This window comes from Oryctolagus cuniculus, chromosome 8 (genome assembly GCF_964237555.1).
Source record: "Oryctolagus cuniculus chromosome 8, mOryCun1.1, whole genome shotgun sequence".
Classification (NCBI taxonomy): domain Eukaryota; kingdom Metazoa; phylum Chordata; class Mammalia; order Lagomorpha; family Leporidae; genus Oryctolagus; species Oryctolagus cuniculus.
Genome location: NC_091439.1, coordinates 118,152,322 through 118,174,144, shown reverse-complemented (window position 1 = coordinate 118,174,144; position 21,823 = coordinate 118,152,322). Strand labels below are relative to the sequence as shown.

The 21,823-nt window shown below is 62.3% G+C and overlaps 1 protein-coding gene across 5 annotated transcripts in view; it reads left to right on the top strand.

The window, feature by feature from the left end:
- The window catches only part of DLGAP2 (DLG associated protein 2), a 583,372-nt gene extending 563,771 nt beyond the window's left edge, over nucleotides 1–19,601 (top strand). For all 5 annotated transcript variants that reach the window (XM_070047249.1, XM_070047250.1, XM_070047251.1 and 2 more), the window contains 5 exons: nucleotides 2,546–2,631; nucleotides 3,667–4,082; nucleotides 14,081–14,172; nucleotides 16,988–17,140; nucleotides 18,311–19,601. In XM_070047249.1, the coding sequence (XP_069903350.1) occupies nucleotides 2,546–2,631; nucleotides 3,667–4,082; nucleotides 14,081–14,172; nucleotides 16,988–17,140; nucleotides 18,311–18,529 (966 nt within the window). In that variant the 3' untranslated portion in view covers nucleotides 18,530–19,601. The remainder of the gene's footprint in view (nucleotides 1–2,545; nucleotides 2,632–3,666; nucleotides 4,083–14,080; nucleotides 14,173–16,987; nucleotides 17,141–18,310) is intronic.
- Nucleotides 19,602–21,823: the final 2,222 nt, after the last annotated feature.

The following is a 21,823-nucleotide window of genomic DNA, read 5'->3' as shown; positions in this document are numbered from 1 at the left end:
CACCCCCAGCCTTGCCCCTCCCCCGTTTCCCGGGTGTTCTGGGCCCTGCCTGCAGGCTCGGCTCTGGCAGCGCAGCCACTGAGGCGAACGTGGTAGGAATTTGAGGACAGGAGCAACGCCATTCAGTCGCGTGCAGGAACTTTGAGACCCATGCGTGGTTTCCCATCATCTGCGTGTCCCGTGACCTATTTCCAGACTGGTAAAATGCACACAAGGTAGACAGACCCACGGCACGCCGTGTGTAGAAGTCTAGAAATAGACAAAGTTTCCCTGCTTGACGAGGTCAGGTCCCATGGTGAGATGCACCAGGATGCCTCGTGGCGCGGCCGTGGCGTTGGAAGTGCATCATCACCGTCCTGTGTAAACTCATCTCCACACAAGACCAGGAGGAGGAGGCTGAATCCCAACAGGAAGCCTAGGAATTTCCTCCAGGAATGAATATTCTGCCTGCAGTCCACGCTCGGCCTGCAGCTGTGGAAACTGGAGCACAGATGCACTGCAGCCCCAGTGCAGGAGGCAGAAGCCCGCCAGGGGCCGCGGGGCATCCGTGCGGGCAGAGAGCTGCACGCAAGGCCCCTGGCTGCGCCCTCAGCAAGCAGGGAGCCCCAGGCGAGTTCCCGCCCCTGGCTCCCCGGCTGCCCCTCTGGGATTACAGGCAGCCACGCTGCCCAGCAGGGCACCTGGGGCAGGGGGACACCTCAGAAACACCAAGCGGCCCACAGCCTTGCTTCTGGTGGCTGGAGTCGGCTCCGCCCTGTTTGTTTGGCTCTGCCTTGAGGCCATCACTCAGAGTGCAGCTCTCACCACGCTCTTGGAAGACCCTGGGGCTGCTGTCCTGGGAGAGATCGGTGATGCTTTGAAGGAAAGGCGGGTGTACAGCTCAGTCACAACGCCCCGGATGGGGGCCGGCAGTCCTCCCCATAGAACAAGGAACGCTCCTGGGAACGCAGACAGCCGGTTCCGCATCTGGGTGCTTCCGGCTTCGCTAACCTCTGGTTTCAGCAGTTGGTACTGAGACGTTCCGGGTGGTGATTTTTTCTCAAAAAATGTCTGGTGGCAGGACTCCCTCGGGATAACGTCACACAGCCAGTGAGCGTCTCAGGGTTCCCGGGAGACTCCTGCAGGGGCAGCAGCAGGAGGGGCTTCCTGTGGAATCCCTGACCTCTTCCTGATGGCAGTCCTGTTCCCGATGTGGGGCTGCCGCACTCCTGTAGACACGCACGTGTAGGTGCAGGTATGGCAGTGCACAGATACACATGTGGCTCTACATGGACGCAGCTACATTTAGATCCATGTGTGCCCCTGTGGGCACAGGCACAGGGACATGGAGCTACACAGAGCTCTGTGTAGACGCAGGTGCACCTGCACAGGCACAGCTACCTGTAGATAAACACGTAGCTGGGTAGGATGCAGATGCAGAGTTTGCCTCGCTGTTCTGATCACGCTGATTCCTTCCTGTGTCTGTGGATGCAGCTGGCAGCATAATTCTATCAAGTCGCTCGTTTGCTCCTGTCATCTGTGCTCATGTTCTTCGCTCTAGAACATGGCGAGAGCTGCCCGGTGCTACAGTGCAGGGGCCAGGGCTGCTGGTGCTACAGTGCAGGGCCAGAGCCAGGGCTGCCGGTGCTACAGTGCAGGGGCCAGAGCCAGGGCTGCCGGTGCTACAGTGCAGGGCCAGAGCCAGGGCTGCTGGTGCTACAGTGCAGGGCCAGAGCCAGGGCTGCCGGTGCTACAGTGCAGGGGCCAGAGCCAGGGCTGCTGGTGCTACAGTGCAGGGCCAGAGCCAGGGCTGCCGGTGCTACAGTGCAGGGGCCAGAGCCAGGGCTGCCTGTGCTACAGTGCAGGGGCCAGAGCCAGGGCTGCCGGTGCTACAGTGCAGGGGCCAGAGCCAGGGCTGCCGGTGCTACAGTGCAGGGGCCAGAGCCAGGGCTGCCGGTGCTACAGTGCAGGGGCCAGAGCCAGGGCTGCCGGTGCTACAGTGCAGGGGCCAGAGCCAGGGCTGCCTGTGCTACAGTGCAGGGCCAGAGCCAGGGCTGCCGGTGCTACAGTGCAGGGGCCAGAGCCAGGGCTGCCGGTGCTACAGTGCAGGGGTCAGAGCCAGGGCTGCCGGTGCTACAGTGCAGGGGCCAGAGCCAGAGCTGCCGGTGCTACAGTGCAGGGGCCAGGACTGCCGGTGCTACAGTGCAGGGGCCAGAGCCAGGGCTGCCGGTGCTGCAGTGCAGGGGCCAGAGCCAGGGCTGCTGTAGTGCAGTTGGACAAAGCTTGTTTCTCGCCTGAGCTGATCTAAGTGATTTCATTTGCATATGTTTAGAAAACTGAAGTGCAGCCTTGTGTTCAAGTAGTTCTGTGAGACTGGGTGGCACAGAGCAGCAGAAAAGCTATTCCAATGTGAATGCGTCTCCACCCCTCTGTGATTTTACTGGGTCAAGTACGTTTCTGTATTAATTAAACAAATGCATAATGACAAGTGAATGACCGAAAAAAGCAGTCCCTGGCCCAGGCCCCATGTTTTGCTTCTACAACGAGATGTTCTGTGTTGCATTAGGTGGAAACAGCTACGGACTCCGACACGGAGAGCCGCGGCCTGCGGGAATTTCACTCTGTCGGGGTGCAAGTGGAAGACGACAAGCGGTAACTCAGCCCTCGGTGCCGCGCCGCGCGGTCACACTGGCCCTCCATGGCCCTCGCCGTTTGTGCACCTGGGGCCGCCCGAGCGCAGTTCCCACGCCTGTCGCTCAACTATGACTTAGCACCACCTCTGGCTTTTGCAAGAGGCGAGGGAGTAATTCTTCTCAAAGTAATTTACCAGCTAGGAGCAGGAGGGACTGCCAGTCCTCTCTCTGGAGGGGAGGGGGCTGAGGGCAAAGCAGGCGTGTGCTCCCTACCGGGCAGTGCTGAGAGCAGGCTGCGGAGGCACAGCCTGTGCCACAAGACTGCTTCCTCTGCAGACGCCAGCCGCACACACGTGCAGGATGGGCGGCTTGCGTGTCAACAGCACCTGCCACGTGTGGTGTGGCCTCCCTACTGAGGGAAGGGGTTGGGACCCCACCAGGAAAGGTTTAGATTGCCCAGGGCTTCCCAGGTTCCACGCTGGCCAATGACCACCTCGGAACCTGGCTTCTGCCTCCAGCCCAGGCTCCTGCTGGCCACAGCCTACAGCACAGGAAAGCAGCTGCACACATAGTGCGCCCAGGGCAGAGCTAGAGAGCCACGGGATGCACAGACATGCACGCGTGTCACTGGCAGGCAGCCCTGGGTGCGCGGTTCTAGGGGTGTTCCTTGCAGTCAGCCCTGTGGAAATGTTGGCAGTTAAACACACCGGGACAGCACCCCCAGGACCCAAAGGCCTGGCCTCATCAGTCCGCACACAGAGAGCAGCTGCAGCCCCGGGGGTATCCTGGCTGCTTTATCTGCCCGTGGGTGTGGCCCTGGGCGGAGGTCCAGCCTGGGGGGCTCGTTTTGCTGGGCCTGTGAGGCCCCCGCACCATCCAGGAAGCTTGCCCAGGGATGGGCAGCTAGTGCGCTGAGACTAACGTCCAGCCGTCTCCAGAGCAAGGGTTGTGCAGAGGGAACAGCTGCACCGGAGGAGCGGGGTCCCGCGGGGTGCAGGGTGGCACATGCACGGTGGCCCCCGAAGGGCAACCACGTCTCGTGGCTTCTCCACAGGCACGGGCGGTTCAAGCGTTCCAACAGTGTCACGGCCGCCGTGCAGGCCGACCTGGAGCTGGAGGGCTTCGCCGGCCACACAGCTACGGAGGACAAGGGCCTGCAGTTCGGCTCCTCATTCCAGCGGCGCTCAGAGCCCAGCACCCCGACACAGTACGGGGCGGTGCGGACGGTGCGGACACAGGGGCTCTTCAGCTACCGGGAGGACTACCGCACACAGGCGGACACGGCCAGCCTGCCCCCCGCCGACCCCTGGCTGGAGCCCTCGCTGGAGCCCGTGGACAGCGGGAGGATGTCGCCCTGCCGCAGGGATGGCTCCTGGTTCCTGAAGCTGCTGCACACGGAGACCAAGCGCATGGAGGGCTGGCGCAAGGAGATGGAGCGGGAAGCCGAGGAGAACGACCTCGCCGAGGAGAGTAAGCACCGGGGCTGCGGGAGGCCAGGCGGCGGGCCGGTAGGGAAGGAGAGCGCCGGCTGGCTTGGCTCCTGGCACGAGGGCATGGGGAGCGGCCCTGGAGGCCCTGCCGGACGCGAGCATCCTGGCTGACAGGTGCAGTGAGAGTGTGTATTCGCACGGTCCGTCTCCCAGACACCTGCTGCTTCCCCAGGGTGGTGGCCACAGGTGCAGGTGAGAGCGTGTGCGCACGGTCCGTCTCCCAGACACCTGCCGCTTCCCCAGGGTGGTGGCCACAGGTGCAGGTGAGAGCGCGTGTGCGCACGGTCCGTCTCCCAGACACCTGCCGCTTCCCCCAGGTGGCAGCTGCTGAATCAGCCCCAGTCCCTTGGCTTCAGGCCCAGGGAAGGTGCGGACACACAGTGCATAGAGGGGCAGAGCCCCACTGGCTCATGGGTCTCTGGCTCTCTGCAGAGAGAGGCAGCCCCTCCTCTATCTGCTCCCCTAGCTGAAGCGACGTGTGGAAAGGGGCTGCCGGAGGCTGATCAAAGGCGCAGTCTCTGTTCCGCTGGGGAGACAGCTCCCAGTGTCTGTCGCCCTGCAGGGCCCTCAGCTGGTAAAAGGCTCCCACACCCTGACCACAGGAACAGTGCGGGGGGCACGTGGGGCTGTTACTTAGCTTGACTTTCTATGCTGTAGACACGGATCAAAGCACCACACTGCGCTCTGTAAATAAGCCGTGATCATTTATCAGTTAAAGCGTGAGGGTCACAGAAGCAAACAGCCAGGGGATGCGCACCTTCCAGGCCGCACGGCTGCCTACGCAGCTGCAGAAACACCAGGCCTCGCCGCGGCTCCGGGCCGCGCCGACGGCTTGCTCGCTGCCCTGCCCGGTGCCCTTGCCTGTGCCTAGAAGTTCTGAGGTCAGATGACAGCTGTGTCCATGGGCCTGGAGCCCTGCCATCCCTCCCCGGGGTACTGCTTGGGGGCCCTGGGATGCCGTGGCTAGCAGGTCGTATGTTAGGGTTATGCTGTTCAGCCTGCGGCATTCACCTGGGGAGGGGGGAGAAGCAGCCTTGGCCTACGTGTGCGTCTCTGTCAGTCATGGCTGGGCAGAGGGGTGGTCCCAGGCCCGTGGGAGCTGTGTCCTAGGCGTGTGCGCCCTGCTTGCTCAGCCGCCCAGGCTCACACGATGCAGCCTGTGCCCACGGCCCCGGACCTGAGGGGTCATCTGTCTCCAGCATTTCTCCTGTCAGCGTGTGCTGTGCGTCACCTGGGCAAAGCTGCCCGTAACACAACAGGGATGCGTCATTGTGACCTCGGAGTCGACACGCAGGGGAGGGTGCCGCCCGCTTGACCCGTGCCCTGCTCGGGGCCATGTCCTCAGAGCTCCCTGGGGAGGGGCAGGAGGCTTCAGGAAGGTGAGCCCTGTCAGACGGCGCCCACACATCAGACGCCACTAAGCACATGCCCTCGGAGGCCTGGCGTCTGAAGACAGCACAGAGAAATCCTCGCCTTATGCTATTTTCCATATTCAGTGGGCACTTTTGTAGTTTCTCAGAATTATAGTTTTTAAAATTATGTTTAAAAAAACAGGCTTTGACCTGGGATCTCCACATAGCAAAAGAGAAATGGCCACAGTTCAGCAGGAGGACAGACAAGGGCTGTAAATGGTAATAAAATGAAAGGATGCCGTCTCACTCATTTACAACTATGGTAGCAAATCCACAAATATGAACCACAAGTGAGAAAAAGTGGCTTTATTTTCTTCTTGGGTCTGACTTGCAGTTACATCTGTTTCCCTGCAAATGCCAGGATTTCGTTATTTCGTTCTTTTTTGGTATGTTCTGTCCGGTCATCAGCTGGTGGACATCCAGGTTGACTGTACATCTTCACTACTGTGAACTGAGCTGTAACCTTGGGCATGCTGATTGCATTTCACTTCCTCCTGCTCCCAGGAGTAGAACTGCTGTGTCGTCTGGTAGGTTTCTGAGGAATCTCCATACTGTCTTCCACAGCGGCTGGGCCAGTACATTCCCACCGTCAGTGGACTGGGCCCTGCCAGCATTCATGAGTTGTGGATGGGAACGGTGAAACCTCACTGTGGTTTTTATTTGCGTTCCCCTAAAGACTAGTGATCCTAAGCATCTTTTCACATATGTGTTGGCCATTGGTTTTTTTTCTCTTTCGAAAAGTGCCTGTTCGTGTCATTTGCCCATTTCTTAACCGGGTTTTTCATTGAGTTTCTAGAGCTTTTACATATTCTGGATGTTTTCCTTTACCAGATGCACAGTTTATGAATATTTTCTCCCATTCTGCTGGTTGCCTCATCACCTTATTGTTTCCTCTGTTGCCTAGAAGCCTCTTAGCTTGATAGAATCCTGTTCGTTGAATTTTACTTTTATTGCCTGTGTTTGTAGAGTCTTCTCCAAGAAGTATTTGCCTAAACTAGTGTCTTGGGCATTTCCCCAATGTTTTCCTCTAAGAATTTGATGGTTTCAGGTCTTAGGTTTAGATCCTTGATCCAATGAGAGTTAATTTTTCTGTGGGTGTAAGGTAGGGGTTTTGTTTCAAATTCTGCATGTGGAAATCCAGTTTCCCCAACACCATTTGTTGAAGAGACTGTCTTCTCTCCAGGGAGTGACTTTGGCTTTTTTGTCAAAGATTGGTTGGCTGTGGATGTGTGGACTGACTCTGGAGTTTGTATTCTGCTCCATTGGCCTACGTGTCTATTGTTGTGCCAGTACAAGTCTCTTGATTCTAACAGCCCTGTCACATAAAGTCTGGTGTTGTGATGTCTCCGGCTTTGTTTTTAAGATTGCTGTGGTTATTTGGAGTCTTGTGTTTCCATGTAAAATTTAGTATTATTTTTTCTACATCTGGAGAATGTCCTTGGTATTTTGATTGGTATTTGTTGACTCTGTGAATTGCTTCATGGACATTTTGGCAATATTAATTGCCTTAGTCCGTGAATATATATTTTTCCATTTTTGTGTGTCTGCTACACCTCTCCTTAACGGTTTGCAATTTTCATGGTAGATTTTTCACATCCTTGGTTAGGTTTTCCCAAGGTATTTAAGATGCTGGCGTTGGCAACCGAGAACAAGTTCTGTCTCGGCCAGAGCACTGCTGGTGTGTGAGGATGCTGTTGGCAGTGGCAGCCTGCAGCTTGCCTCTTCCTGGCGTCTCTGGCTGCCCTGTACGTAGAATCACGTCATCTGCGACAGGGGGAGGTGGCTTCCTCCTTTCCAACGCAGATCCCTGTGAGCGGATGTCCTTGCCTGATGGCTCTGGCTAAAACCTACAGAACCACACTGAACGGGACTGGTGAAGTTGGCTGCCCTTGTCTGGCTCCGGATCCTAGTGGATGCTGCCAGCTCTTCCCCATCCAATATGATGCTGGCTGCGGCTTGTCATGTATTGCCTTAATCATGTAAAATACGGTCCTTTCACACCCAGATTGTTAAGGTTTCTGTCATGAAAGGCTACCGTGTTTTATCAAATGCTTTTTCTCATCTACTGGGATAGTCATAGGGTTCATGTCCCTCATCTTCGTGATGTGATGTATCACGTGCGCTGGCCTGCAAGTGTTGAACACCCCTGCATACCAGGGATAAAGCCCACGAGGTCCGGGTGGTCGATCTTTTTGAGGTGCTGTTGGGCTGTTAGCTGCATTTTACTCAGGCTTTTTGCATCTACGTTCATCAGCGATTTTGGTCTGTAGTTCTCCTGTTAGTGGTGTCTTTCTCTGGTTCTGGAATAAAGGGGATGCTGGCCTCATAGAATGAGTTTGAATCGTTTATGGGGAATTGGGATTTGCTCTTCCTTAAAGGCCCGGTAGAATTCAGCAGAGCCATCGGCCGTGGGTCTGTGTTGCTGATGCAGTCTCCGCCGTGGTTACTGGTCTGCTCCGGTTTTCTTTGTCTTCCTGGAAAGTGGATTCCTGCCACCTCCCAGTTAGGACTCTCTAATGTGTCTTCCTAACCTTTCTGAAACCTGGGTACCCTCTTCCAGACTCTCAGTGATGTGTGCAGTCGATAGACACTGAACGTTTACCAGGGCAAGCCCTCCGACAGAAGAAAAATGATATACAAATTAGAAAGATGTAGAATCGACTCTGACTTGAGTAAGCTGAGAATGGGAGGAACAAGACCAGAGGAAAACCGCTCAGAGGCTGTGGGAAATGCTGCGTGTGGGCAGAGAAGCGCGGGAGTGCTCTGAGCACTCCCAGCCCGCCCTCCTCTCTGCGGCCAGGCCACACCCAGGCAAGGCCTCAGTCCAGTCCACATGCTCCTTGCGCCCTGTGAGTGTCCACTGCAGCTGGACGTCCCTGGGCACGGACCGCATGCTCACCCGGGACAAGAGTGGGTGCCCGGGGCCCTGATGGTTCGGGGAAGCTGAGCAGGTGGACCTGTACGTTACTGCTGTCCGGGCCAGGAGTTCTTGACACCACCAGTAAGCAAGCGCCTGTGCACATCCCAGGGTGTGTCACAAGGTCCGTGGAAATGCACGGACCATGGGTGCTTTTTTGTGCAAGAAATTTAGAAATCAGTGCAAACAAGAGGCGTTCAAAGTTTCACAATTTTTTTTTTTTTTTGCAATAAAACAGACTTGAATCCATCTCCACGTGCTTTCCAAATCCTCTCTGTGCTCCCCGTCGAGCTGCTCGTGAGTTTCCCACCGCGGTGGACGTGGGAGATCTGGGGATGATTTGTTTCAGAAAATACACCATTTGGTTTAACACGATCCATAAAATCCTGGCATGCCAGCCTCACATTGGCTTACATGCTCCACAGAGAATTTCCATGTCCGTACAACAGGAAGCTTGGTCTGATGTGACAACATGCCAGCGTGTATCTGGTCACAGAGGAGTCAGAACTCAGTGGTTTTAGTAAACCACTCGATTTTCTCTTTATTTTTAAAAGTGCCCTAACCAGTAACCCTGGTTCAATTCCTAGAACAAAACTATAATCTGGGGTTGCCTAGCCTTTTGAATTATTCCAGGAACATCTGACCTTGATCAATATTGTGCTAGTTTTAGGTGCAAAGCAGGCGGATGAGGCACGGTACAAGTCTTGTCCGTCTTGTTTCCAGAAGGTGGGGATGCGTGAGCAGTGCAGAAAGACACTGAGAAAACACGTCAAAGGCATCCAGTGTAGCCACCCCCTATGCTGGGTTCAGCGCTGTAGCAGTGTCATTGCGTGATGAAGTAGTAGTGGGGTGAGAACACAAAGTCACTTAGCTGCTGTCTGTGGAGTGGGGGAGAGGAGTGCACGTGCTACTTCCCAGCCCTGTGAGTACGGAGAGCCGAGGTTCTCAGGTGCTCACGGACGTGTGGGTGGCAGTGTGACGCTTGCCCACCTGCTGTGTCGTGATGGGCACAGCCACGGGCCCTCCGAGATCCAGATGCAGCCCCGGTTCCTGCCTTCTGCCCTGCAGCTGTGGCCATTTGGAGAGGGAACCAGTGGGTGGACGGTCTTCCCCACCCACTGGTATCTCTGTCTTTCAAATAAATCTTTTTTTAAAAAGTTCACGGGAAAAAAAAACAAGGACCCATGCACAGTTTTCTCATGGTGCATTTCCACGAACTTTCTGAAGATCCCAACACGTATCACACACGATCATCCAAGGTGGCTGAAGGGCAGAGCTTGGGCCATCCTACCCTGTGAGCCCCTGTCTTCAAGGGGGTGGGGAATGCCTGAGCCCCAGGGGTTCTGAGGGTCGGGTGGCCCCACCTCTCCCTGCAGATCTGGGAGGCAGAGAGAGAAGAGCAAGAGGGATCATCCACTCCCTGGCTCACTCCCGAGTGCCTGCCACCGCCATGCCTGGGCCAGGCTGACACCAGCAGCCGCGACTCTGGGTCCCACAGGTGCACTGGCAGGAGGCTGGATTAGAAGTGGACGAGCCTGGACTTGAACCTGGTGCTCCGATGGGGGGGGGGGCATCCCAAGCAGCATTGTAACCACTGTGCCGAATGTCCACCCCACGATGTGTCCTGTTGAGGGAACAAGACCAGGGACTCCTGCTCCCGCGTCCTTGCCTCTCCGTGTCTTTCACGCACACCTATTTGACAGCTGTCATTCAAAATCCAGCGCGAGGCTTCCTGGGACTCACAGTATCGCTGGAGAGAGGCCGAGGCGCTCCCTGAGCAGGACAGAGGTGGCCCCGCTGCAGGGCTCAGCCAGGACCACGTCCACGGCACACCAGGCTTCCTGCTGAGCAGCCGTGGGAAGATGAACAGGGAAAGACAGGTGTGCCCAGCTGTGACCACGAGGCACCCAGAGCAATTGTCTCCCCCAGCTTCTGGAAACCCCAGGCACAGCGTGGCTCATGGAAACACTCCACAGACTACAAAAATCCCCTCACAGTCAGAACCTGAAAATCCTGTCAGTGCTGTCCTAATAAGTTGCAGCAGATTTCAAGGGAAATAAATGGAGATTATACAAGACGTGAAAAAGAAACTGAAAGAACCAAGTGCGATCAAATTCCTGTGCGCAGCCCCAGCCCCCAGCCCCACGCCCCACTTCGTGCCCTGGGTAGCAGCTCCCGCCGCACTCAGCGCCACGTTCAGCACAAGACTAGAAATCCCAGTGTCTTGGCTCAGGGGTCTGCTTTAAGGGTAAGGGGAGATGAGGAACGTAAACTTGCATTTTATATAACAGATTGACTTGTAGAGCAGCCTCGGGGCAGTGAAACAGGCGCATTTGCTCATCCCTTGGGCGCTCCTGCGGCGCTGGCTTCCTAAAACAAGCGCCTGAAACGCGTTCAGCACTCAAGTCAGGAAACCCGTGGGCTGGGAGTCGGCGTTCCAGGGCCATGCGTGGGGTGCGGGGCTGCACCCCCGGGCCGAGCCCCTGCCCCAGCCTGGTGGTCGGAGGAGCGCTGAGAGGGCCGCGTGACGTCACCTTCAGGCTGGGGCCCGAGAGAGCTGCTCGGCCTTGGATGGCCGGACCTTGTCCCTGCACCAGTTCCAGGGTCCTACCCCGCGCCCTGCCTTGTGCCCGGAAGGGGTGCTCACCGCAGCCTCCCCCAGCGTCCGGAGGCTGGCAGTGTGGCCGGTGACAGCTGCCCTCAGGGTGTGAGGTCCCGAGGGTGGGCACCAGCGCACACATTGCTGCTTATCCCACCAATGAAACAGTAAGCTCAGCGTGCAGGAATGAGGAGCATTAAGCTGACTGCTTACCAAACAGGCTCACCCTCACCGGGGCGTCCCCTCGGGCAGCGGTGTGGCCCAGCCGGCACAGCCGCCACCTGTCCAGGTTCAGCCCGGCTGCTCCGCTTCTCACCCAGCTCGCTGCTGGTGGTCTGGGAAAGCAGTGGGAGAGGGCCTGGGTGCTCGGGCCCCTGCAGCCACACGGGAGAGCCAGAAGCAGCTCCTGGCTTCCGCCTGGCCACTGAGGCCATCTGGGGAATGGCTGGAGGATCAAATAAATGTCCTAAAAAGGTGAGCTCACATCATGAGTGTGTCAGAGACGTGGGCAGGGCTGGTGTGGACCTCCAGACCCCGAGCTGAGAGCCTGCGGCCCTCCCTAGTGACGCATCGGCTCCGTGGCTTCTGCAGCACACGGAGAACCACAAATGGAATCGAGTGTTGGAAGGCACGTTAGACGTTGGGGACGCTGGGGGCAGGCACAGGGGAGCTGAGGGCAGGCGCAGGGGGCAGGGGGCAGGGGGCAGGCGCAGGGGACTGGGGGCAGGCACAGGGGGCAGGGGGCAGGCGCAGAGGACTAGGGGCAGGCGCAGAGGACTGGGGGCAGGGACAGGGGAGCTGAGGGCAGGCACAGGGGGCAGAGGACTGGGGGCAGGGACAGGGGGGCTGAGGGGGCAGGCGCAGGGGGCAGGCGCAGAGGACTGGGGGCAGGGACAGGGGGGCTGAGGGGGCAGGCGCAGAGGGCAGGGGGCAGGGGGCAGGCGCAGGGGACTGGGAGCAGGCACAGGGGGGCTGAGGGCAGGCGCAGGGGGCAGGGGGGCTGAGGGCAGGCGCAGGGGGCAGGCGCAGAGGACTGGGGGCAGGGACAGGGGAGCTGAGGGCAGGCACAGGGGGCAGAGGACTGGGGGCAGGGACAGGGGGGCTGAGGGGGCAGGCGCAGAGGGCAGGGGGCAGGGGGCAGGCGCAGAGGACTGGGGGCAGGCACAGGGGGGCTGAGGGGGCAGGCGCAGGGGGCAGGCGCAGAGGACTGGGGGCAGGCGCAGAGGACTGGGGGCAGGGACAGGGGGGCTGAGGGCAGGCGCAGGGGGCAGGCGCAGAGGACTGGGGGCAGGCACAGGGGGGCTGAGGGGGCAGGCGCAGAGGACTGGGGGCAGGGACAGGGGGGCTGAGGGGGCAGGCGCAGAGGACTGGGGGCAGGGACAGGGGGGCTGAGGGGGCAGGCGCAGAGGGCAGGGGGCAGGGGGCAGGGGGCAGGGACAGGGGGGCTGAGGGCAGGCGCAGGGGGCAGGCGCAGAGGACTGGGGGCAGGGACAGGGGGGCTGAGGGGGCAGGCGCAGAGGACTGGGGGCAGGGACAGGGGGGCTGAGGGGGCAGGCGCAGAGGACTGGGGGCAGGGACAGGGGGGCTGAGGGGGCAGGCGCAGAGGGCAGGGGGCAGGGGGCAGGCGCAGAGGACTGGGGGCAGGCGCAGAGGACTGGGGGCAGGCGCAGGGGGCAGGGGGCAGGCGCAGAGGACTGGGGGCAGGCACAGGGGGGCTGGGGGCAGGCGCAGAGGACTAGGGGCAGGCACAGGGGAGCTGAGGGCAGGGGGCAGGGGGCAGCACAGGGGAGCTGAGGGCAGGCACAGGGGACTGGGGCAGGCACAGGGGAGCTGAGGGCAGGCGCAGGGGGCTAAGGGCAGGTGCAGGGGACTCAGGCACAGTGGGGCTAGGGGCAGGGAGCTAAGGGCAGGCGCAGAGGACTGGGGGCAGGGACAGGGGGGCTGAGGGCAGGAGCAGGGGGCAGGGGGAAGCACAGGGGAGCTGAGGGCAGGAGCAGGGGGCTAAGTGCAGGTGCAAGGGACTGAGGGCAGGCACAGAGGGCAGGGGGCAGCACAGGGGAGCTGAGGGCAGGCACAGGGGACTGGGGGCAGGCGCAGTGGGGCTGGGGGCAGGCACAGGGAACTGAGGGCAGGCACAGGGGACTGGGGGCAGGTGCAGGGGGCTGCGGGCTGGCACAGGGGGCTGGGGGCAGGCACAGAGGGCTAAGGGCAGGCACAGGGGACTGGGGGCAGGTGCAGGGGACTGGGAGCAGGCACAGGGGGGCTGAGGGCGGGGCTGGGGGCAGGCACAGGGGGGCTGAGGGCAGGGCTAGGGGCAGGGGGCTAAGGGCTGCCGCAGGGGACTGGGGACAGGTGCAGGGGACTGAAGGCAGGTGCAGGGGGCTGGGGGCAGGTGCAGGGGACTGGGGGCAGGCACAGGGGGGCTGAGGGCGGGGCTGGGGGCAGGCACAGGGGGGCTGAGGGCAGGGCTAGGGGCAGGGGGCTAAGGGCTGCCGCAGGGGACTGGGGACAGGTGCAGGGGACTGAAGGCAGGTGCAGGGGGCTGGGGGCAGGTGCAGGGGACTGGGGGCAGGCACAGGGGGGCTGAGGGCGGGGCTGGGGGCAGGCACAGGGGGGCTGAGGGCAGGGCTAGGGGCAGGGGGCTAAGGGCTGCCGCAGGGGACTGGGGACAGGTGCAGGGGACTGAAGGCAGGTGCAGGGGGCTGGGGGCAGGTGCAGGGGACTGGGGGCAGGCACAGGGGGGCTGAGGGCGGGGCTGGGGGCAGGCACAGGGGGGCTGAGGGCAGGGCTAGGGGCAGGGGGCTAAGGGCTGCCGCAGGGGACTGGGGACAGGTGCAGGGGACTGAAGGCAGGTGCAGGGGGCTGGGGGCAGGGGGCAGGGGGCTAAGGGCAGGCACAGGGAACTGAGGGCAGGCGCAGTGGGGTTGGGGGCAGGTGCAGGGGGCTGCAGGCTGGCGCAGGGGCAGGGGGCAGGCACCCGAGGCCAGCTGCCCTCCCTCCCATCATCTTGGAACCCAGTCTTGAACCTCCTTGTCTTCGTTTTTTCACAGTTCTCGGTAAAATCCGGAGCGCCGTGGGGAGTGCCCAGCTCCTCATGTCCCAGAAGTTCCAGCAGTTTTATTGGCTGTGCCAGCAGAACATGGTGAGTGCCGCCTGGACACCCTCCCTCGACACCTGACTGCCGGTCTCACTGCCCCTGACCTGCCCAGGAACACCTGCAGGGGAGCAGGCCCTGGCCCGGGCCCACATCAGTCCGAGTGCCGGCTCCTCTGCTGCCCGCAGATGGTGGCTCTCTCTGGTCCCCCTCAGTCTCTGCCGCTCTTAACAAGCAGGTGAAAAACTAAAGAACTCCTACACGCATGCGTGCTACGGAACACGTGTACCAGCCCTGGGGATGGCCGCAAGTCCGTGTTGCAGGGTGGACCCAGCCCTGGGATGGGCCCCACCTACAGCAGAGCGCGCGTCCCAGGCCAGGGTCTGCACACGGCTGACAGGAGGGTGCCAGCCTGGGGGACAGACGCATCCCTGGGCCCCAGTTAAAGGTGCAGCCGGGGCAGAGGCCGCCAGTGGCACGCGTTGGTGGGGGCCTGGCTGGAGGGCCCGGAGACTTAGAGAAGCGGACTGGTGCTCGGGTCGCATGACAAGCCAAGGGCAGGGTCGGGCAGGCCTGGAGCAGACGGCCCCCGAGGCGCTGAGAGGAGCCGGAGCGGTGGCTCAGCCCTGGTGGCGGGCTCGGTTCTTCCTGCAGCGAGGAGAGGGAAACCTCGGGGACTGGGAGAGGTTTGCGAAATGACGGATTAAACTAACCCTGGTGTCAGCACTTGCAGTCCACGCACAGTTCTTCACAGTATGCACTCCCACTAAGTTTTACAGCATCCTCATATCCACACGACTAAACACGCATGTGCGTGTTCACACACAGGAGGGGCGTCCGGAAAGCCCGTGGAGAATTCCCATTATCCAGCTCCATCTCCCCATCGGCCTGAAGCCACCTCAGGACGTATTCACGCACGGCGTGTGTGCACACACACATGTACACGCCCCCTCTCCTGCACCCCTCCAGCCCGCGTGGGGACTTCTCCCAGCCGCGTGTTAGCTGCGTGCACACGCAGGCGCAGGCGGCAGGTGCTGCGTTTCGTTTCTATCTGCAAGATCTCCCGGAGCAGACGGCGCCCCCTGGCATTCAGTTAGGGTTGCTAAAAATCGCAGTCTCCAGAGTTGTCGCGAGCCTGTCACCTTTATCGCCAATGCGCAGGCTCCGCGGCTGCCTGTGCTCGGCCCCTCTGCCCATGGGGCTGCAGCACAGGCGACCCCACACAGCACGCGGCCACCGCGGGGCCTCCCTACCCACCCTGGTGTCAGGCCACTGAAGGTGGGGCGGCTGCTTCTCTGGGCTCCTCCCCTTCTGGGCTCCTTTTTTTAAACTGACCAATTTGCGGGGGCCGGGCCTGGCAGAGCGCAATGGCACTGGGGCAGGATAGGTGCAGTGCACTTCAGGGGGAACCGCAGGGCAGGTGCAGGGGATCAGAGCGCTTGAGAAACGGGGGCAGACGCCAGCGTCTGACCCAGACCGGCGGAGGCCACCAAGGAAGGCCTGGCCAGGGCGCAGGCACTGACGTCAGCGTCGGGGTGTGGATGCTAGGCCAGGGGAGGTGGCGTGGTGCGGCCGTGGACGCCCTTGGGAGCGTTCCTAAACCCATCGGTGCAGGTAGATGCCCAAGGGCAGAAACACCTGCCCCCAGCACTGACCCAGAGAACCGGATCCCAGCCAGGCTGCACACAGGACAGCTGGGCCGGCCTCGTGGGGCCGTGAGCAGAAACCTGCGCCCAAGCCTGGGCCTCCCCTGGAAGGAGCCCCAGGTGTGAGCTCGGGCGTGGGCGCCACGGCTGCCCTGTTCGCGCAGGCTCAGGCCGGCGCGGAGCCCACAGGCATCTGTGGAGCTGCCAGCCGAGCCCCGGACGGCGACCTCACGGAGAGCCCCTGGGGTCCCCTGGAGAGCCCCTGGGGTCCCCTGGAGCGAGAGCTCAGCGCTGTGTTCAGAGCCTCGCTCCAGCCTGGCTTTGGAGCGGCGCGCGGCCGCCCTCTGCTGGCGCACGCGGAGGTCTGTTGGAGTGGAGCCGGGGCCTGGCTGGGCACAAGGACGTGGACTCGCATGGATACTGTGAGTCCCAGGAAGCCTCACGCTGGATTTTGAATGACAGCTGTCAAATAGGTGTGCGTGAAAGACACGGAGAGGCAAGGACACGGGAGCAGGAGTCCCTGGAGTCTGCCCAGGAGAGTGCGAGGGAGTCTGGGGGGCCTGAGTGTGAGGCGGACGCCAAGCCGAGCATAAGTTCCTGGGGGCCGGGGGTACGCGCGCTTCAGGCCAGTTCAGATCAGTGCTGCCTGACCCCCATCCCCCAGAATCCGGCTGTGTGAGGTCACCGGGGGGCCGGGCTCCCACTGGGCAGGTGACCAACCGCACACACGGCACACTATTGCAGGGAAGGGCGGAAGGCGCTGGCACTCTGGGCCGCAGCGGGCGTGGCCTGTGCCCCCTGGGCCGTGGTGGGCGTGGCCTGTGCCCCCGGGCCGTGGTGGGCGTGGCCTGTGCCTCCTGGGCCTGGGACTCAGCAAGGGGCTTCCTTGCTGCCCACCCCCCACACAGGGGCAGGCTAAGGGCACGCACCACTGATAGACCTTAGGATGAGATGCGGGGTCGGTCAGGAAGCACGGAGCTGGCCCCGAGCCCACGCCCTCCATCCTCGCCACCCACCGTGACTGCACCCCACGGCCCCGAGGGCGTCTCGTGCACCATCCAGCACCTTCCGCAGGGAGCACTGACGGCTCTCCACGTGCACACGAGCCGACGGCACACAGCCTGTGCCGAAGCCAAGTGCCCCGAGCTCCCGGTGAGCCTTCCCAAGGGTCGGCCTCGCGGGCAGAGCCCCAGACCCTAACTGCCCTGTGTCCCCAGGACCCCAGCGCCATGCCGAGGCCTACGTCGCAGGACCTGGCCGGGTACTGGGACATGCTGCAGCTGTCCATCGAGGACGTCAGCATGAAGTTCGACGAGCTGCACCGGCTGAAGCTCAACGACTGGAAGCTGGTGGAGTCGCCAGAGAGAAAGGTTCGGGCGCCCATGGGGTCCCCAGCCAGGCCCGGTTCTCCCCTGCGTCCGTGTCCATGTGCACGCCGAGCACGGACGGGGCAGGCAGCACATGGCACTCTGCGCTCCCATGTGGAGGGGTCAGGGCCCCCCAGGTAAAGCTGAGGCCCTTCCTCCCGAGGCAGTGAACCCCAGATCACTGACATCAGACTTGGAGCAGGGTCGCTGGAGCGGCCACGGGAGCTCTCGGGTCAGACACAGGACGCCCTAACTATCCGTGGGCAGCTGCCTGACCTCGGCCTGCAGCTCTGCCGCACTGGCCCACGCCGGCCCGGCGCTCCCACGGTGGGCCCTCTCGTAGCACTCGGGAGCTGAGCTTTCTGTGGTGTGGCAGAGACGAGGTGCCTGGGCGGGGTCCGGACAGAGCTGCAGAACGACCCCTGCAGTCTCATAGCCTCCTCGGACTGCCCGCCCCCTCCCTCCTCCTGCAGGCACAGTGTGGGAGCGCGGGTGCCCATCAGCAGGCCCCAGGGACCTGCCGCCCGGTGAGGTGCAGCAGGTGGTGCACAGGAGGCCCACGCGCAGGGGCTGGGGATCACCGGAACTCACCCGAGGGGGTGCAGGGCTCACACCATAGCCGGAGTCAAGCCACAGAGCAGGTTCTCTGGGCACTCGGGCCCTCCTGAGGACCCCACCCGTCCACTCCGCTCAGAAAGCCAGCGGCCGCCGCTGAACAGCACCAGGCACTGGGCCGGGGCGGGCCCCACCTCCCCACACACAGCGTCCCCCCTGGGTTGCTTCTGCTGCAGCACTGTCAAGTTCATCTTTGCAGAGTGCAGGAGTCCAGGTGTGACTCACCCGAGAGCTGGAGCCGAGGGTCAGAAGTAACTGCTGAGCGCACACAGCGCCCCCACGCACTGCTGGTGCCAGAGGCTTGGCCAGCAGCTCCCACACAGCCCCGGGTTAGCCCAGCTGTGCAGGCCGCACCTGCCCCTGTGCCTGCGGGAGTGCGCGTGGGAGGGCTGCGGGCACATCCCTTCCCTTCCCCTCACCACCCCTGCTGCAGGAGGTCCAGCGAGCTGACCCAAGTGCCACCCGCGCAGGGCCTGGGTGGGAGCCGGGCGGGCCTGCTCTGTGGCCCCACGTCCCGCTCTAACCCCCCCCCCCGTTTTCGCTTGTGCTGCTTTTCAGGAGGAGAGGAAGGTGCCCCCGCCGATACCAAAGAAGCCCCCCAAGGGGAAATTCCCCATCGCCCGAGAGAAGTCTCTGGACCTGCCCGACAGGCAGCGCCAGGAGGCCCGAAGGCGGCTGCTGGCGGCCAAGCGCGCCGCGTCCTTCCGGCAGAACTCGGCGGCCGAGCGCGCGGACAGCATAGAGATCTACATCCCGGAGGCGCAGACGCGGCTCTGAGCCCCGCTGCCCGCCGTGCCGGAGAGGCCGCGCTGTGGCCAGGAGCGCGGTGGGCGCCTCCGAGAGGGCGCGCGGCCCACGTTTTGTTACTTCTATTTTTATAAACCGCGCGCTAATCAGCACCCTCACCACGGACAGGCGCGTCCCACGCTCGCCAGAGGCGGCAGATGACCCCGGTGGCAGGTGCTACAGCCGCAGGCGCGGGCCGGAGCGGCCGGGAGCGGAGCGGGCCGCGCCTCGTGCCAGAGCGCCGCGTTTTCTACGGTTTGCAGCCCGCACTCCGGCGGGCGTTTACCTTCCGTCTCCCGCGGAGGCTGCGTTTTCCCGAACTGCGCGGCCGGCTGCCTCCAGGGCGCCCTTGGAAAGCTCGCTGGTTTCAGGCCCCTGAGCCGCCGCAGCCCCAGGAGCTCAGAGCTGCAGACACGTGGCAAAGGCGCTCGGTTTCCGCCTGCGGTGCGGTGGGGAGGGGAGGGGAGCGCGCCGCGACGCCCGCAGTGGGACAGAGGACAGGAGCGCGTCCCCGGCCCCCAGGCTGAGGAACAGGCCGCGGGCGTCCGCGCACGGACCCTGCGCTTGCAGCCTGGCGCGCGGGTTCCACGCAGACGGCTTCCCCCGCGCGCGTTCCTGCGCGTCCGGAACTTGGTTTCTTCCCGGACCCTCGCACTTCCACGCCCTGGCCCCAGCCCTGCGCTCTCGGCCGGCCGCAGGAGCTGCTCAGGGAGGCTGGGCGCGGCTGTGCGCTCCGCCCCGCTCCTCCCAGGCCACCTCCCGAGCGCAAGCGCGGGGTGCCCTGGAGCGCAGCCGCGGGTAACGCATGTTTAGCTTCAGAGTTTTACTTTTTTAAAGCTGAGTAGTTAAGAATTCCCTGTAAGAACAGAACCCTGTAAATTGAGCCTCGTATCTGGTATATATTTTACCAAACAGCCTTAAAACATATTTGGAAGCAAAAATCAGTACGAATGTATGTCCTTGAAAAATGCAAAAAAAGCCCTGAAATATTCTTCTATGAAATAAATCCTGTTTCCCCAGTGTGGAACGCACTTTTCTACCCAAATAAACACCTGGAGCCTGAGTAGTGGGCGCCGCTGCCGTTCCTCCTGTGTTCACCCGGAATGCCAGAAACAAGAGCAGGTGGACCGAGGAAGGCCGTCACCTAGGAAATCCACAGAGAGCAGCGGCCTGCACCTGCTCGCTCGCCACATCTGCTGGAACAGGGTCCTGAATTAGCCCACACGTACCCGTCAGGTCTGATTCCGGGGTCGACACCGGAGCAGAGGCGGCCTCTGGATTTGGATTAACGTTTTGTGTGTTCCTTTTCTCTCAGGATCCCCAAAGGCATTGGCCTCAACCCTCTAGCAGTGAGCGCCCCCCCTTCCCTCCCCCGGCTGCCCCTGGCATCACTGGAGGTGGCACTGGACACTCGTGTCCCAGGACTCGGCACAGTCCCGTGGCCTTCCATCACGGGACACAGAAGCCATGTGACCGCAGCGTGGGTGTGAGGAAGGCACGCAGGTCTCACGGTGCACAGTTCATGCACCAGGCTCATGCGGGACTCAGTCCTCCTGTGAGCCCCACCACAGCCAAACACAACAGTGCATCCTGGCCACACCGGTCCCCGGGGAGACCCCTCCTGGCCAGCAGGTGACCTCAGTGCGAGGCTCCCAGCCCTTCAGAGCAGGTCCCGGAGCCAGCAGGGCCGCCACAGCGGAATGGGCACCCTGCTTTGTCTCCGTGGTCCGACGTGAACCTGGCTGTCACCGTGATGGTCGCCACCCTGTCCTCTCGGCAGACTCACCATCTAGAACGGGGTGCCAGGAGCCAGACTTGCACAAACCAAAAAGCTGCATTTTTGTTTTTTAAAAGGAATGTTGTCTGTATCAGTGGTTAAAGTGGTAAAGAAAGCCCAGTACAATCAGCTGGTTTCTTCCAAAAAACCAAGGCCACAGCACCACTGCCAGAGACGAGCCGGGACCTGCCGGCCTTCGTCGGACTGTGGGGGCGCCCCCCGGCAGCCTGTGCTGGTGCCGATCGTCCAGGCTGCCACGAGAGGCTCGCTCCGCGCTGTACTCACAGCCAGGTGTGTCTCCGTGGGGCCAGGCGCATTCCTCCGTGACGCTGCAGGCAGGTGGGCGCCGTGCCTGGCCGTGCATGGAGGTGCTGTCTGGGGACCCGCACCCTGGCAGGGTCAGATGCGCCAGGGGCGAGCAGGGGGTGGGGCAGGGGGCATAGGCCGGGCCTCCTGCATCTGTGTCAGGACAGGTACAGCTACAGCCACCACGTGCACCGTCTACACCCACTCAGCCACCAGCCTTGTGTAGAATGACAGGTGCCCAGAAGGTCCACACACGCAGTGAGCGCAGGATGAGGGCGGGGCCCAGGAACCTCGCGAGGAGCCGGAGCAGGCAGGGTGGGGGATGCCTGCCTGCGTGGGCGTGGACGCGCCTCCTGCCCGCTGAGCCGCTAGCACCGGGGTTGCCCACGCTTCTGCGAGCCCCAGGGCAGGTCCCCCGAGCAGGCCTCACGGCGCTCCGCCCACGTGTGCACTCTGCGCCGTGGCTTCCCACTCCCACAGCCACGGAGGCCTCACCTGTTGGCCCTGTGTATTTCTTCATGCTTCTCTACAGGTTCCGGCCAAAAGCGGGGCTCCCCGTTGAAGGGGAACCAGAAAGCTCTCGCGCAAGCGTCTGCCAGCTTCCGGTGCTCAGGACTGCAGCGGTCAGAGCGCTGGACCTCCCACACAGGCATCCCGAGAGCCTGGGGACGCATGGGGTCCAGCCCTTGTGCCTCAGGTGCAGCTCTCCCAGGGGCCCTGGCCTCGGCCTTGACCCCACCTGTGCCAGGCGGCCCTGCCTCAGCATGACCGGAGCTCAGCTGCAGCTTACGTGAACTGCAGGATCCGAAAGCCGCCAGGAAAAGAAATTTGGAAGCAGCAGGAAGCCGAGGGCCTGGGGAGTCCCGGGGTGGAATGGAGACCCCGACCAAACTCCCATGGCAGCCCAGCTCCCTCGGGGCCACAGAGAGCTCCAGGAACCTTCCCCTCTCTGCTTCCTGCCCAGTACAGCCTCCCTGGTCTCACCTCTGCCATCCAGCCGAGGTGGCCAAGGCCAATGCTCGCCGCCGGGACAGCAGAGCTGAGAGCGGGCCCTGCCACGGCGCCTCCCACGGTGCTGTGCGTCCAAGCCGCCCCCAGCGCCTCCCCCCGCCCCACCCCTCTCCGACTGCTTCCTCAGCGCCCCAGGTGCCAGGCCGCCCGCCCACCTGCCCGACTCCCCAGCAGCACGTGGCCTCCGTGGA